We start from the raw sequence: 17,632 nt of genomic DNA, 5'->3' as shown, positions 1-17,632 counted from the left end.
AGAATGATCTTTCAATGCTTGAAGCATCACCTCTGGCGGTCAGTAGGGATGAAATAGAAACACTGTTTTCAATATCTGTAAGACTTGAAATATTTCACTCTTTTTTAATGAATTCATATAATATATGGGTCTGAAAAGAGTGAGATATAATATTGAGCTTTTCATAGCAGTGATTTTTTTTAGATGTAGTGTCGTGATTTCTGAGGAAGGTTGAAGCAACAGCAAATAACATAATGTTGTCCCAAGTGTTACATAATTAAAAAAAAAGATTGGGATGTGATGTTTTTGTTGCCCATATACAATTATTTTGTTTACCTGTTCTCTGAGTCTTTCAGTTTCCCCCTGATAAGCTGCTAATTGTTTCTTCCATTGTTCCACATTAGCGTTGGCCTCATGCAAAGCCGCCACCAACTTAGAGTTACTGTCCTGTAGAGTGAAAAGCTCAGCTTCCAGGTTAATCTCACAAATAGATCTGCAAGACACAAAGGCAGTTTTAATATTTAAAAAAAAAAATCAAATACTTTAAGATGAATATATTTCAACATTCATTAAACTATTAAAGCTTGGTAAATAACATTGCTGGATTAATTTTAGATCATTTAAATTTGTAACGTTTTTGTTATGTGACAGATTTATACTTCCAATTCAATACAGTACATGAGTAACACAAAGTAATCAAAGACTAAGAATTTCAAGGACTAGATGGATCTGTCTAGAGCTGGGACATAGGAAACAAACACTAGGTTCTTTGGATTAGGAGATGTTCTCCTGACTGCATACTTTATGTTGGCTACACAAACCAGTAAATATTGTTTTCTTCAAAATCTACTGTTGCTTCAAAATTAATTGTGCCGTCTTTAGATACAGTTAAAAACATTCTGTGAACATAGAAAACATTAATTATATATGCACACAAAGGTCTTCCTAACTTTGATTTGTAGGTGAAAGTGAATTGTACAGGCAAAAATGATTTATTTTCATTCCATTTGCACTCTGATCTCTAATACTTTATCCGAGCATTGCCCCCTTCACATCTTGAAAGTTTAAAGTTGTTTCCATGGCAACTATTTACCATGGAAACCATTCATGACGCTTTTACTGTCTTGGTAATTCAATGGTGGGATTTAAAAGTGTGTGGGTGTCTTAAAATGTTGAATGAAAAGATATTTTTCACTGTTGTTGGATGTATGATGCACTGTTTTATTGTTCTTCTCTCTCCATCTTAAAAGTAATTACTAGAAACATCAATTATTTCAATGTTTATGTTCATGGTAAGGTGATTTTATTTATATAGCACATTTTCAGCAACAAGGCAATTCACTCTTTTTTTTTCTTTTTGGCTTTCGCTATGTATTTCTCTGTCTCCATGTATGTATGCATTGTAGGATTATTCAATGCACCACAGAAGCCCGACCCGTCACCCCATCATCAAGCAAATAATTTTGACCCAACCCAAATTTCAGGTCAGGCTCAAGCTATCAATCTAAACTCTAGCGAAAAATGCCTCTTTTAAACCATTTGAAGACTAAACATATGTAATGCTGTATTTATGATTTATGAAAACAGTCAGAGGGACCATAGGCTTAAAAGGAAGAAGAGTCAATAACTAGATTAAAATGTTTAAAGAAAGGGTGGATGGGCTCTTTTGTTTGAATGTTCCATTTTATTACCCTTCTGACAGCATCTTCTTAATCCTCTCCTTCTCAGAGGCCAGAGTGATATCTGCACTCTGACTGCGAAACAGCTTGTCCTCTGGTCCATTCACACACATCACTGGGGGAGACTGGAGTTCATCCGAGAGGTCCTGAGAAACATGTCAGTAAATGGACTCTCTTGATGGAACGTACATTATAATGGACAACAAAGTGACTGCCTATAGAGGTGGAAATCTTTTCAAAGTTTTAATAAACTACTTTTAAAGTTCAATTTAAAATATAGAGAAGCAACCATTCAGAAGTCGGGATTGATGTCCTCAATGAGCTCAACTTCTTAGGAATTTGCCGATACAATACTTGTTAAATTAAGTTTCAGAACTTGACTAAAGTGAATGTCAGTTTTTTGATTTTTAGCTCAGTTTCTTCATAAAGACCAACAAGACTCACCTGTGAGAACTGGATGAAGTCCAGGAAGTGGAAAAACAAAGAAATTTGTCATTAATAACCACACCATGCTTACTGCCCTTTCAAAATACACTTGCTGACAAAAACAGTTGAGAACCAGCTTTAGCAGTAAAAGGGGATTTTCAGACATAACTGATACAGGTTAGAACCAGGGGTGAAAGTAGGCAGGTACGGTCAGGTACTGCGTACGCAGTACCTGCAAGAGCGGCTGTCTGCTGTAAAAAAAATCAATGGGTTCACTGTACACCCACTAATCAGCCGTGACTAATTAGTTTTTCAAGGACAATCTAAAACACGACTTAATAAGTTAATAAATACCTTTTTTCTGCATTTCTTATTGTTTCTGAGCTGTTCGTGCTTTGCTAGAGCAGGGTGCAATATGTTGATCTCGGCGGTAGGTGACAAACTGAACGCCGTCAGGACACTGAGACAATTACGTCCTCCTCTGACTCCTTATCAAAACGTTCATAACTTTATTAAAGAACAAAAAATAAAATCAACAATGTGTTCATATTAATGACCCAACAAAAATAATAATCTCTGTAATTATTGCAGTGGCGGAACAAGTCAGCATTGGGTGGGGGGGCGGGGCTAATGACCGGGCCCTTTACTCCCAAAATAACAAAGTTCATGAAAATATAATTTTATAAAGTACTAATAAAAGCCACTCATATTTGTCGTAAAAATACTAAAATCTACCTAGTTTACAATCCGTTCCTAAGTATTTGACTGAAGATGACTGTGTGGATGGTTGGTGACGCGTTTTACCCAGAATACACTTGGAGACAATATCGGTGATCAATTTGTAAATTTGTATGTCATAAAGTTAAATGTAAGAATGAAAATCAAGCCAGTCATGTAGCACAACATTTTATTCAATATTTTACACTATGTCACTAAAATCAGTTGGTCTTGTAAAGTTTTTAGTAACCATGAGTCAATGACTGGGGCAGCCAACTATATAATCTACTGGGGGGGGGACCCTATATAATCTACATTAGGGCTGTTGTAAACGAATATTTTAGTAATCGAGTAATCTATCGATTATTCTTACGATTAATCGAGTAATCGGATAAAAAAATATATAAAATGAAATATTGGTAAATCTGGCATAATACCGGTGTTACTATCAGATATCAATATCAGTCCAATTTTTCATATTTGAGCATCCCTAACAGTTGCTTTTTTGTAGTTTAGAAAACTAACCTGTAACAATAATAGCTCACTTTCTAAGTTAACCAGAAGAAAAGTTATAGAAAAATCTGAAATTATATTGAATTTAATAACAAAGAGGCAGGCTCACAAATATGCTTATAAAAATTTCTACAATCCAGTTTTTAGTTTATGTATTCATCTTCAGTGAGTTTAATAGATTAATTAAACTCACCTTGCCACCTAACCTGTCACGCTTTGGGTTTGAAAATACGGGAAATGCCGCCTGGAGTGGGAGGAGAGGGCGAATGAACGAACATGGGGTGGAGGGGAGGAAATAGACCAGCGGACTGACGAACCGTTAGACCGGGGGACGAACACGGGGGGAAGCAATACGGGATATTTACGACACCTTCACTGGTCACACTCAGAAACTCATCTACCAGCCATGTACGATGCGCTCCGCCACCCGTTTCTTCAGACCGGGATATGAAATGTATTGTGCGGTTCGTCGGTAAAGCTACATTTACACGGTAAGCATCAGCTACTCAGCCGCCCGCCCTGTTCAGGCTATCCGCTCACCTCAGCGCTCTTCCCGCCGTTCGCTTTCAACCAGCAGCCCCGGAGGAGAAATGCTGCCGTACTCCAGGCATCCCCCAGTCATTTTAAGGATGCTTATTGGTTCCCCAAAAACGATAAAAAGTCGGGCATTATCATCAATCAATAAAATCCCCACAGGCCAGTCTTGAAGATTGGACTTTATGCCGCTGAGACTTAGCTTTTGTCAACAACTCAGAGGCGGAAGTGAGAGCTCCGCGCAACGCAAATGAAGTCCCGGCCGGAACACGGTGCGCTAACTAATAAAACATAAATTAACGAAGCTTCGAGGCAGGTAAATTTTCCTCGAGGAATTTTAGTAATCGAGGTACTCGAATCATTCGAGGAATCGTTTCAGCCCTAATCTACATGCATCATACTCAACAGGTTAGGGCCCACCTTCTCCAGCTCTCATCAGACGTGATACAGACTTGAATCTCTGAAGTCATAGTCTACCTCCCATCCGGACCCCCTCTTGGCCCGGACCGGGGGCCGCCGCTCCCCTGCTCCCCCATAGCTCCATCCTTGAATTTACAAGGTGTTGTGCAATTCTGTGCGTTTAGGTTCCTTTACCAAAATAACTAGCAGAGCAGGAGTTTAAAATTAACTCATCAACCACCGATGTGTTCAGGGGAGCGCTTATTAATAATCGCAAAATAAATATCAAGCCTGAAAACCTAATATCGTAACGGACTGAATGTTATGGCTTGCGCAGCCGGTTGCCATGGCAACGGGTGTGCTTAAATGACAAAGAGAGATGGAGAATAAAAAGGTGCGAGTGGTTTTGAGTTGATCACCTGTTAAGGTTATTTCCCTTTGTTTACCTTTGCTATGACTTTACAGCCACTGTAGTTTCTGAACAACAAACTTGGACTAATTATCTCGTTCTTTGTGAGTATACGTCATTTACAACAAACATCAAACACGGTAAATAGGTTTCATGAAGTATTTAACAAACAAATGGCTTCTACTGCGATAATTATGTGAAATTAAATTCATTGTCTAATATTTAAAAAAAATAATAACAGTTTGGGCATCTTGCTGGAGAAAGGCACCAGCACCCTTCCCGGCCTCACTAGGGACAAGGGAGTATAGAAAATGGATGGATGGATAGTTTGGCCATCTTGCTTTGAGCTCAGAGTCTGAGAGGCTTTTCCTCTATCAAACTACTTTTTTGCCTCTTATTTAGTGGAAATATTATTTTGGAGATTTTCTCCAAAATAATAACCTTTTTCAACCTTTATAGCTCCACTGTTGAAAATGAGGCTCTAACATTCACAAATGACAGTGAAATAAAATCCAGTCCAACATCTGGTTTGAGGTGATTCCTCTGGAACCTGTTGGAGGAAAAATATCCCAACTTCAGAAGATGAGCTTTAACCTAACAGAGCTCTGTGGTTCCTCCTGTCAGTGTGAGAGTCAGGGTGAGGAGGCACCAGCCATGTAAAACTGGGATGCACTCCATGCCATGATGTTCAGAATTTAGGTCTCATGGCATCTCAAGGTTCAACATTGCAGCCAGTGGGCTGAGAGAAATACAGCTTTATTTTGTAGCAATTCAAGAGCTACCTATATATATATATATATATATATATATATATATATACACAAAAAAATTGCTGAGGGATATTTTTCCTCCAACAGGTTCCAGAGGAATCACTTCAAACCAGATGTTGGACTGGATTTTATTTGTTAAATACTTAATGAAACATATTTACATTGTTTGATGTTTGTTGTAAATGACAGATTAACGAGGTAATTAGTCCAAGTTTGTCGTTTATTGAACATTCAGAAACTCCAGCGGCTGAGATTCGCCACAGCAAAGGTAAACAAAGGTAAAACAACCTGAACAGGTGATCAACTCTAAACCACTCCACCTTTTTATTCTCCGTCTCTCTCTGTCATTTAAGCTCACCCGTTGCCATGGCAACCTCCTGCGCTCCACAAGCCGACCAAAGATTATGTTAAAAACATAACATTCAGTCCGTTATGATATCAGGTTTGCAGACTTGATATTTATTTTGCGATCATTAATAAACCTCCTTGAACTCAGCAGTGGTTGATTAGTTAATGTTAAACTCCTGCTCTGCTAGTTATTTTGGTAAAGGAACCGAAACGCACAGAATTGCGCAACACCTTGTTGAAACAATTATCACTGAGATTATTATTGTTGTTGGGTCATTAATTAGAACACATTTTTTTATTCTTTTTTTATTTATTTATTTATTTTTGTTGTTCTTTAATAAAGTTATGAACGTTTTGATAAGGAGTCAGAGGAGGACCTGCTGGTCTCAGCCTCCTGGCGGCGTTCAGTTTGTCACCTAATGCCGAGATCGACGTGTTGCTGCCCTGCTCTAGCAAAGCACGAAGAGTTCAGAAACCATATGAAATGAGAAAAAAGTTATTTATTAACTGATTAAGTCGTGTTTTAGATTGTTCTTGAAAAACTAATCAGTCACGACTGATTAGTGAACCCATTGATTCTTTACAGCTGACAGCCGCTCCTCTCTCTTGCAGGTACTGCGTACCCCCGCTAAATCTTTTAGGGGTACGCAGTACCCTACCGTACCCCCTTACTTTTACCCCTGTGTGTGTGTTTGTTTATATATATATACACACACACACACACACACACACACACATTATATATATATATACTTTTTTTTTATTAGAGTGTGCCGATCGATCGCCCACCGATCACAATCGGCCGATTTCTTTGAAAAAGTGATTGATCGGTGATCGCCGATCACACAAACCCATCATCACCTGCATCTCATTTCCAGCCTGCCTGTACAGCTGGTCTCCTTTTTCTTTCACTCTGCGCAAACGCGCAGCAACAAATCCTAAGCGATGTGGAACTATTTCGCACTGAGTTAATGGGGAAGTTTGCATGTTGCGGTGGAAAATTGAAACACGTCAAAATGCATCAACACGACGAATCTAATATGGCATAAAAACAATGCCATACTTGACGGAGTTTGGCTACATCGAGGCTCACTGCAGTAAAAAAGACATACGGAGGATCAGATAGCAGGTAAAACGACGCACAGCTACAAACACTCACCCGGATTAGCATGACGGTCAGAAAGCTAAACAAATAACCCGCAAAATTATTTAAGTCTTCGAGCTGCGATGTCAGACGCTGGTTCTGCTCTAACTGTTGAACCGCTGCTACGCTACAGGTAGTAATATTTGACAGACTGAGCTTCGCTTCTGCTCCACCTGGTGGTGACTCTCACACCGAACCTCTGCTTAAAGCTGCAGCATCTAACTAAAAAAAATAAATAAATAAAAAATTACTAAAACCTTCGCTGTCCTAACATGAGACGGATAATCTCTGAAAAATAACCGATCTCTCTGCCTCCTCCCTGTTCTGCATAATTACTCCGCTCAGTCAGAAACAGCCAATCAGAGCTAGCAGTAATCAGCTAGCCGCCATGCTATCAGGAAGTTTTCATTCAATAACTCAGGATTGTTTATTGTAATGGAACCTGTATTTGCCTTTGAATGTTAAGTTTTATACTTGATATTTTTGGCAATGTTGAGAGGTTTTATTTAGCCTCTTCAGAGCCTTCATATGTTTTCAGTCTGTTAAAGAGTATCACCGATAGCAGTACAATTTGCACAATGCATGTTTAGTTTAGTTTTTTTCTTGGAAAAAGTTATTAAAAACCAATTTTTGTCTAAATTAAGGTGAATTAATGGTTCCTTTTTCCACATAATGTAACCGGTAGTGCTAATGATTAAAAAAAATATATACATTATCGGTGATCGGCCCTCATGGGTGATTGGAATTGGCAGGAAAACACCTGGTCGGCATCTCTCTCTCTCTCTCTTATATATATATATATATATATATATATATATATACACACACACACACACACACACATTTTTGTCATAGTACCCCCAAGAATTTAAAACTGCTTTCACATGACTTGTCAGGTTCATTGGTCTCTCTATATTCTCCTTAGGTGTGCGTGTGTGTGTGCCAGTCTGTCGCCAGTGTGTTGCCCTGTGACAGACTGGCGACCTGTCCAGGCTGATCCCTCCTCTTGCCCAAAACGTTCACTGGAGATAGGCACTAGCAACTCTCCAGACCACACTAGGGACAAGGGAGTACCGAAAATGGATGGATGGATAGTGTGTCAAGTAGAGTTGTACTAAGGTATTTCAGATTCTCAAATACTGTAGAATTAAACATGAGTGAATGGGTGGATTTTTTGTGAATAATTTCGAGTAGCACTCCACAGAAAAATCTGAGTAGGTGAGAACTCACTGTGATTTCTGACTATCCCACATACTCAGTATTTCCCACCATAAGTCTACCTGATCTTGCTGTTTAACAAGTCTACAATACTTGTTGGCGACCTTCACTTACTGTTCTGGTTATCAGAGGACCCTGAAACTGCTAGCAACACCATCACTTCTACTAAATTTCACCTTAACTGGAGCACTCCTTCTGGCTGGCAATTCATGGGTTAGGGGATTATATTTGGCTGTTTTTGTGTGCATTAAATTTAGTCACAGAAGTTAAACAGAATTTGACAGTTTTTCTATAGCCAAGCGGAAATAAACTGTGGTTAATCAGTTTTTATTGATCAAAAGCCAGATGTAGCCAACATTTTTATTGATGATTTACTCTAAGAGGCTTCTAGGCAGCTGAAAGTACAAAATGCAAATGTAGTGTCCTGCTGAGTAGCAGATGATAATTTTATCATTGTCCTAGATTTCCTCACTCTCACTTTCCTTTGAGGCAAGTGACCCAGCTCATATTTCTTTAGATTTTCTTTCCACTCTCTCCAGCCTTCCTTTGGTACAATTACAGTAAGCTTGTGCTCTAGCATAAGATAAAGATATTTTTCAGGACTGTTCTTTTTATTATTTTTGCAAGTTTTGAATGAAAAGGGCAACACTCACCTGAGGGGCTGCAATTGTGAGAGCTGTGTTGGCTAGTTCTTTGTCCTGAGATTTTTCTCGGGCCAATCGAGCAGCATCTTTAACATCCTTGAACTTCTCTGAAAACTTTAAAAAAAAAAAAAAATCAAACAATTTAGTTAATTAATTCAAAACTATGATTGATGACAAATCAAGGAAAATGAGAGGACAGTTATACTTGGTTTGATTTTTGTTTAATATACCTGATGCAACTGCTGCTCTGTGGCAAAACCCAGTCCATAGACAGTATTGGCTCTGCTGTCAGCCCACTGGCCAAACTTCTGAGATGTCTTAGTAAATGTCATGCTTGGTGTAACAGTGCAGTTGATAATTGCCTGGGTATGCAAAGGTGATAAGTCAGGTTAAGAACCTGAGATTCAGATGCAAAAACAAAAATGGTACAGTCAATAATTCAGTTCAATTTCAATTCAGTTTATCAATTTATACCAATTAAAAACAAAAGTCTTCGCAAGACATTTTACAAAATTGTTTCTGGTTATCAATCAATACAGTCAGATTCAGTTTCCTATTAAGTTTGGTAAAATGTTTTTGGTTTCGGGAAACCCAGACTCATTGAGTCAATGATTTGCAGCAATAACACTTTATGGAAAAACAGATAATTGTGGACAGCTGATTGCTTTAAGTCTTTAACCTTAACATGTTAAATCTGATTTCCTGTACACTTTGGTCTTTATTAAAACTTATGTAAATGGCAAGAAAGTAAGGTGAATTTTATATTGCTGGTTATTGTTAAGGAAGAATATCTAAATTAGTTAACTTTGGAAAAAGTCTGGCTCTCTCTCTTCCTCTGGATCCCAGGTCCAGGTTCTGTGTAGAAAGTTTTATCTTCTTTTCTTTAATTTATTCAAATAAGGCGTATCTTTGCTCATCCAACCAGGAGCTATCTCTGACCTTCTCTCAAGCCAGAAACCCCTGCCGTGTTTACGGCTTTTCACAGATGAGTGTGAAAAGCTGGAACTTCTCCTGTATTGTTTTCCCACAGACAAAAGGCAGTTCAAACGATCCTAGCAAACCATCTGCTGGAACTACAGGTAACATAAAGGTCAATAGGCCAGAATACATTACTAATTTCAAAACCACAACTAGGTCATTTGAATCAAGACATGTTAAGTTTTAAAACTAGCTTATTTTAAATTTATTTTCTCAACATTATATACACACAGGAAATTAAAACTTTTTTTTATTATTATTATTGAAACCTGACTCCACTGCACTCTGCCTCAATCCGATTCACACGTGGCACTAATATCCATCCTCAGCAGCCAGTCATGTCTAGAAATCACTTAAATATTAGTGTGAAAACACTCAAAATGTTTTAAGGGTGTTTCCCTAAGGAACTTCAGGGGTGGCCTGGAAAACTTATCTTTATACCTGCATTTAAAAACTGAATGTAGTTGGTTCTAAGAAACACTGAAGGACCACTCTCTGACTTGAATTGTCTCCCCTTTTTGGCAACAGAGTGACTATCATTATTAGCTAATATTAGCTAATTTAAATAATTAGAACTGCTATCTGAGAAGATATTCTACAAATAAGACTAGTTTGGCTAAATATTTAAAATTAATTCCTTTTCAGAATCGTCAATGAAAGGGGTAATTTTTTTCACAACTACCAGGGCTACAAGAACAATCTTCTTCATCTCTTCACACCGGACAATTCATACTTCATTTTAACACAAGGGCAAAATTCCTGGGAAGTCTTCATTGGTCTCTCACACTGCAACACACATTTCACCGTACAAGGAAAGGGATCAAACTTTTTGCACTTAACTGAATAGTAACCTGCATTTAACGGCATTATTTGGTAACTAGGATCAAATGGAAATGTGGTGGCTATGTCTGTATGATTGAAATTAAATTGACTTATTTTGCCAATTACTTTGAGATGATATCCATCATCATTTGGTGCTTTATCAATACATTTGATTGAATTATACATCAATATCTACGTTTAAAATGAATCCCAATCTCTCTGCTCCATCTAAGGTGGCTATAAACTTTGGTACCATTAGTAGCAACCAACTGACCTTCAAAGATCCTATTGACTACATCACTCAATCATGCTGCTTTGCATTGTAAAACATAGGCTACACAAACGCGCCACCCAGCTCCTGGTGCAGTGCATGGTGATCTCCCTGGACTACTGCAATGCCCTCCAAACTGGTCTCCTAGAATGTGTTGTCAAAACTCAGCAGATGGTTCTAGAATGGCACCACATACCTTCTTAAACCATTTGTTCACTGAGCTCCCTTGTCTACACTGCATCAAATTCAAGTAATTGATGTTAGCATAGATTATGTTTAAAGAAGTGACTCCTATATGTTTAAATGCTCTTGCAAGGGCTTATATCATGACTTAGCTTCTATCAAGGGCTTATATCAAAGTAATTATCAGCTAGCTGTGCCTACACAATGTTTAAGATAATCCAGACGTTTTTCATGCATTATTCCAAAGTGGTGAAATGACCTAGCAAATGCTACTAGAACAGAAACTTTCCTGTCTAACTTTAAGCACCTTATGAAAACCTAGCTCTTCAGAGAGCATTTACTACTTTTGTACCAACCCCTCTACCACACAATTCCTGCACTTCCCTTTCTACCTGTGCTCTGTTGGTACACTTTCATCCCTGAAAGAACCTGGCTGTCGGTCTTTTTATTAGGTAGCTTATTGTTAGGCTTGATATAAACTTTGTTGTCATATCCTCATTTGTAAGTTGCTTTGAGTGAAAGCATCTGCCAAATGCATAAACATAAACATATTCTACATCTTTACTTCTTAGACAATGGGACTGTCCCCAGAAACACTTACCTGAACAAGAGGAATGCAGAGTCATCTCAATGTATGTTTAGCAACATCATATTAAATGACATAACTGCCTGGCATTAATAAGTTTTAACATACAAATATGATCCATATTTGACAGATTCATTAAAATCAATGTATTACCTATAGCAATCCCTTTGGAGGAAACAGCATCTACACCTGCTTAAAATGTAAAATAAATAAATAATAATAATAATAATAATAATAATAATTTACCAGGGAAAATGATTTCCAGAAAAACTTGAGGTACACAGGACAATCCAAACATATAATCAGACTATACTGACTCTCCACTGAAAATAAAAAAATAGATTATGATCAGCAGCCCTTTAAATTCTACAGTAAAACAGCCCTAACAAACTTCATATTAGCTGTATTCTTCAATTCTGAGAAACGCATACACTAATGGATACGAGAAAACTCCACTTTCCATTGGAAGTTAGTTTCCTCTTTAAATGCCCATAACCATGAAATATTACATTCAGAGCAAGACAGACAGATTTATGTCCATGTAAAGAATGATAAATGCCCAGCAGAAATTTTCTATACCTATATACAGTTTTTGTTTATTAATGTGGAAGTAGTCATACTCTACTCCTGAAGGTTTCCACATCATCTTTAAGATCACAACCGTGAAACAGATTAAAAGTCCCAGAGCTTTACTCCCTGTTTTACCAACCCTAAGAAATGATTATGTAAACTCCACATTTCAGCTGTGACATGTTTGGCATAACCTCCTGGACAGCCAGAGCAGCACTGAAGATTACTGTGGAGCCAGAGAAGAGTGTTGGCTACAGATCATCATCCCACACTGCCATCTGAGAGGTAGAAATATGGGTCATAGTAGGTGCTAAAAAGACCCTCCCCCCTGTGCCTGATGTGACCTCTTCCTCATAATCCAAATCCCTGAAGGAAAGGAGCTCTAGAAGCTCATATGCTGACAGGCCACCCATGTCACCAGACAACTTCCAAGATCCAGCAAAAAAGTCACTTTATAAGGATATTACCATTTGACAGTTTTCTTTTAATTATAGTGTCTTTAATACTCACTTTGGTTCCACCCACACTAATAATACGATAGGCATTGCGATTGGCATCATAGAAGAAGGACACTGTCACAGCATGCTTGCTAGCAGGTATCCAGTTCCTCTTGGTGGTGGGATCAATCTGGAAAACATGGGCACGAGTGCTGAATATCGGCTGCTCCCTGGAGAAAGGAAGACAAGAAGGATCCTGAAATTTTGAAGAAAAAAGAGAAAAGTTTTGCGAGCCAAAACAAAAAAAGTATAATGCACAGAAAGCAATGTTGGTAAGAGTAGTAAAGCAATTGCAAAAACCTTCTGACATCCTCACTTTTTAGCTTAAGAGAAAGACTTAATATATGTGTGTGCAGTGGATCAGACCCTTTTCCCACCCTGTCTTTCCCCTAGAATTATTTTTCTACCACTCACCAACTGTACAAAGGAAGCTAGCAAATAATGTTGTTAGCTCACTTGAATAATGTTTAGCTTCTCACTCTGTACAGTCTGAGCTGCACCTAGAATGGTTTGGAAAAAAATATTCAATATATAAATTAGGTACAAAGCTACAATGTTTATGGTGTTGATGGGTTGTTTCCTCATTAATATGAAAAACTTTTTCAGTATTCCCTCTTCAGCAGTTATTCATGCTGCTATCCTAAACCCCAACTATTTTAATTCTAGGTCATATAAAAAAGACATTGATCGCACTCATATTGATTCAGTCAAGATGTACGTTCTAAATGTACAGTTGAATGACAATAAAGTCTGTCTATGTCAGATTTTCTGACTATTTGGATTCAGTTGTGTATACAGTTCCAAAACAGAAAGATATCAGCAATCATCAAATTACCAATTTTTTATGCTCAGCAGTCTGAGAAATAATATGAGGAAACTGCAAGTTTTTTTGTTTTTTTTTGTTTGTTTTTTTTATCCCCCAGTACTTGGCCATCGGTTCAAATAGCAGAAAACAAGATTTTAACTGAATAAACTTTTAAGATTTCTGGACCCTCTTTATGTCCAGAAAAAGGGTGCCATTTAGCCAAAATCTGGCTAAATGGCACCAACTTTGGCCATAATGCATAGCTTCATGTTGTGAGAACATCAAACACTTGCCACATATCATGCAGGGTGGTGGACAATAAATAATTTGCAGTTGTTTGTCAGGCACAAACATAAGCATCTTTTAACCATAGAGTCTTCAGAATCCAGTGTGACATTGTCTCTGGTATTTAAATCTTGGACCAAACTTGGTCAGCAACAGGACAATGATCTTTCTAAAATCTTTCACTTTTGACCCAAAATATTCAGTTGTCTCCGAGATATCCAACAATCGGATAGAAATTTATTTCAGCATAACACAAGTTTAAAACTATGCAACCAAACCAATGGAAGAATGCCTTCACTGAAATATTTCTTTTTTATTAATAACCCAGCCAGAGTCCAGAGAACCAAATCTTCCCCTGCTCTACTAAAGGAGGGCTGAGGAAACAAGATCCCCAGAATCTGAGCGGAGAACTTTTAAAATGTAAAGTGGGTTCATATTGTCAAGTCCAGGTACAGGATGGTAATAGATTCTTACCAAAGAAGACTGAAAGCTGAAATATAATCAAAATTTAATTTAATAAAATAATAAATTAAGGTAATGCAACATGGATATTACACCTTTAAAAAACAGATTTATTAGATGTATTCACCTTTAAATTCAATCACTGGGTTAATGTCCCATTATATGCGATCAAATGTTTTAATTAATTTATCATGATTTAATTTTGCATCACTAAACCCATGACTGATGATTTATAATTTCTGGCTTGCTTAATCAGATGACTTGTTTTTTGGTTTTTAGTTACTCTGGCATAATAACTATATATATGTTTAAAGAAAGATAAATAATTTCTAATCTGTTTTAACAAAGTAAATTGCTAAGAAAAAAAACATGACAGAGATGATGCTGCTCATTCTTTTTAGACAGCTATCTAGTTGATGTGCTGAGCTTAAATGTATAATTACTGAAACCAGGACACTACTTCAGTGCAGGATCTTTAAATGATTGGGTTTCTCCCAACAGAACTGTGTTATTTTTGCCTGTCAGTGGGCATTTATAGACAATCCCATAAGTCAGAGCTTTATCCAAAAATCTTGTGGGTGGAGTAGTCGCTTTACAATTGGAAGATTGTAGGTTTAATTTCAGCATCCTCCTACCACTTGTCAATGTACTCCTGGGGCTGCCACTTAACCCCAACCTGCCTACTGATTTGCATATTTGTTTGTGAGTGTGTCTAGGTGAATGTGGCTCTCGTGTAAACCATTCTGAGTGGTCATATTTATGACCCAAAAGTGCTTTATGTTGGCCACCTCATTCTCAGTGGTGGCCAGTTCTGCTGCCAGTTGTTTGTGTGGTCAATTGGCCACTGGGATGGACAGGTTGTTGGCTTGACTGTGCTGAGGGATATGACGGAGTTGGGTTGGAGGCTTTGGTACCCTGCATCTCTCCCTGGCCTTCTCTGGACCGGGGCTGCTGCTTCAGTTCTTGACTGCCAATCTGAGAGCCAGAGCTTTCTGCCCCTCGCTGCTCTTGTTGGGCTGAGTGCTGCAAGGTTTCTACTCTTCTTACCATTGTAACATATCTGCAATTCCAAGTATCAAGTTAGTACTCATTCATCCACTTTGACACACATACTCTGACTTTCACACCAACACACCTATGCAAATTATCTAGGGGGTTGACATTTGTACAAACCGTTAACCCCATGTCTTTAACAAGTTGTTAAAACAACTAATCTTTAACAAGTAGCCGTGTTGCAAAACCACATTTTGTTAAAGCAACTTGTCTACTTTGATGTCAGATAAACCCTGATATTATAGACATTCAAGCAATTAGGATAGCATTTCCATGTATCGTTTCTGTAAAGCAAATCTGCCCTGATATATGTAGGCAATGGGCTCCTCAATATGGTGTTCCTGAAATTCTGCATCAGGGCAAGTGGGGAGAAAAACACGAAAATTAAAGTGATTGATTTCTTAATTTAAAATTTAAAAAATATTCTTTGAACAGCCATGACTATAAATTATCTCAAGATTATGGGATTAGACCAAAGAAAATGTTAAATAAAAGTGTCATTTTGATGACTGATTTAGTCAGAATCAACCTTCGAGTTTGAGGGGGGGTAAATAGAACACTGCTAGATTCAGTTTGAAAGCAAAATCATCAGAATGTATCTGATTAATCTAACACAGAAAAATATGCATCAGAATAACTGTTTTACTTCAGGGTTCACTCATTGCAGTTTTCTGGTTGATCTCCATTCTTCCAAAAGCCTGACCTGCCGAATCAGAGTTTTGCAAATATGATCTTTTTTGTCTGAAAAGTTGCTAAATATAGGACAAATTTGATTATTTGGCAACAGTGTGATGACTAATGTCGAACGCCCACCTGGTGGGCGGGTCTGTCGGTCAGTCAGCTCTCATGGCACAGCAAAAGAAGACATTGACTGATTTTCAGACCTATGTGGAGGGAGAGATCAGTGGATAGGATTGGTTTCACATGGAAGTATCGGGTGATCACCCATCTTCTAAAAATAAGGAAATCTTGAGCGATTTAACAGTGTCCCCTAGTCTCATTGACATACCTGTCGTCTCCCGTTTTTACCGTATTTTATACCCTGCTACCCTTCTTTCCGCGTGCTCCCGTATTAGTATCCTTGCACTCCCCCCCCCTCCACACACACACGCGTTTGTTTTGCTATCTTTGTGGGGACTTTCCATTGACTTCCATTCATTTCTACTCATTTCTACAGCCTAAACCTAACCTTTACCCTTTTCCTAACCCTAACCATCACATACCTAACCCTAACCAAAACTCAATTCATACCTTAGCCCTAACTCTGACCCCTGACCCAAAAACAGGGTTTCCCCTCGTGGGGACCAGGCTCAGGTCCCCACGAGGAGCGACTGGTCCCCACAACGTAGCATATGTCAGGAAAATCGTCCCCACAAGGTATTACAAACAAACGCACACACACACACACACACACACACACACCTGTCTTTCTCTCTCCGACGGCAGCAGCGGACGGATGAATGTTTTCCGTACTGTCAAGTCCAAAACTTGGTAGGTAATTTCTAAGGTATGGATTGCAGGGATTTTCATCCTACATAGACAACAAACCTCAAGATTTAAATCTGCTGAAGAATCAGGTCACTGAGATTCAAAAACTTTGTTACCTTTCTCTGTGGTGAGGAAACATCTTAGAAGGTGACCGGAACTCCTTTGCTGTAAAAACAAAAAAGTCAGATTTAGTCTGAGGAATGGAGCAGATTTACAGTCTTCAGTTAAATAGAGCTCTAGTTTGTTCTCCTCGTGCAGGCACTATTACACTTACCCCATTTCGTTTGGAAACCTTGTTGAATGTTATCTAACAACTATAGCCGCCGCTGTCACAGTCCGTCTCCGACTTTCAGTCCAAGCCACCAGATACTTAATCCCGCTTTATTCTCTGGGTTAAAGCCTCAGTGCCCGGAGCTGCTCTGCCGTTTAGGTGTTAGTACCCGCTGTCCACGGAACAATCACACTTCCAGCTGACCTCAGTGACTACAAAGCCCACACTCCGGATCAGCTCTCAGTCAGGTCAAACAACACGCATCCGCTCTCTGCTTTTCCTCTTTCTAATTCCGTCCTGTTAGCCGGAGCTCTCAGGTTTCCTGCAGCAGTGTTCAGCTCTTTATCCAGTCAGCGTCGGAGCGCCCGATAGCCGTGCAGCGTCTGGACTACAGCCTCTCCAGCTGCATGTGTAAGGCAGCAGAGCAGGAGGAAAGTGTGTCAACCTGCCTGCAGCCGGCGCGGCGCGCCCCCGTGTGCTCGGACAGCTTTGTTTGAGCCAAGGTTTGACGGCGCACAGGAGAAAAGTCACGCCCTCCAAAAGCTACTCAGGCAGCCCATGTGGGACATCACACACCCTGC

At 38.8% G+C, this 17,632-nt stretch overlaps 1 protein-coding gene across 1 annotated transcript in view; it reads right to left on the bottom strand.

Moving 5' to 3' along the window:
* Positions 1-17,550, bottom strand: part of LOC106927377 (homer protein homolog 3-like) — a 37,989-nt gene extending 20,439 nt beyond the window's left edge. Inside the window, exons 1-7 of the mRNA XM_088014431.1 lie at positions 17,055-17,550; positions 16,897-16,945; positions 12,701-12,857; positions 9,011-9,142; positions 8,790-8,894; positions 1,671-1,804; positions 316-472 (exon numbers count right to left, since the gene is read on the bottom strand). Of these exons, the coding sequence (XP_087870557.1) occupies positions 316-472; positions 1,671-1,804; positions 8,790-8,894; positions 9,011-9,142; positions 12,701-12,857; positions 16,897-16,919 (708 nt within the window). The 5' untranslated portion in view covers positions 16,920-16,945; positions 17,055-17,550. The remainder of the gene's footprint in view (positions 1-315; positions 473-1,670; positions 1,805-8,789; positions 8,895-9,010; positions 9,143-12,700; positions 12,858-16,896; positions 16,946-17,054) is intronic.
* Between the last annotated feature and the right edge of the window lie 82 nt (positions 17,551-17,632).

The sequence above is a fragment of the Poecilia mexicana genome, unplaced genomic scaffold (assembly GCF_051168715.1).
Source record: "Poecilia mexicana isolate PSO_F unplaced genomic scaffold, ASM5116871v1 scaffold_17, whole genome shotgun sequence".
NCBI classification, from domain to species: Eukaryota; Metazoa; Chordata; class Actinopteri; order Cyprinodontiformes; family Poeciliidae; genus Poecilia; species Poecilia mexicana.
Note: the sequence above shows the minus strand (reverse complement) of the source record. Positions and strands in the feature narration are given on the sequence as shown.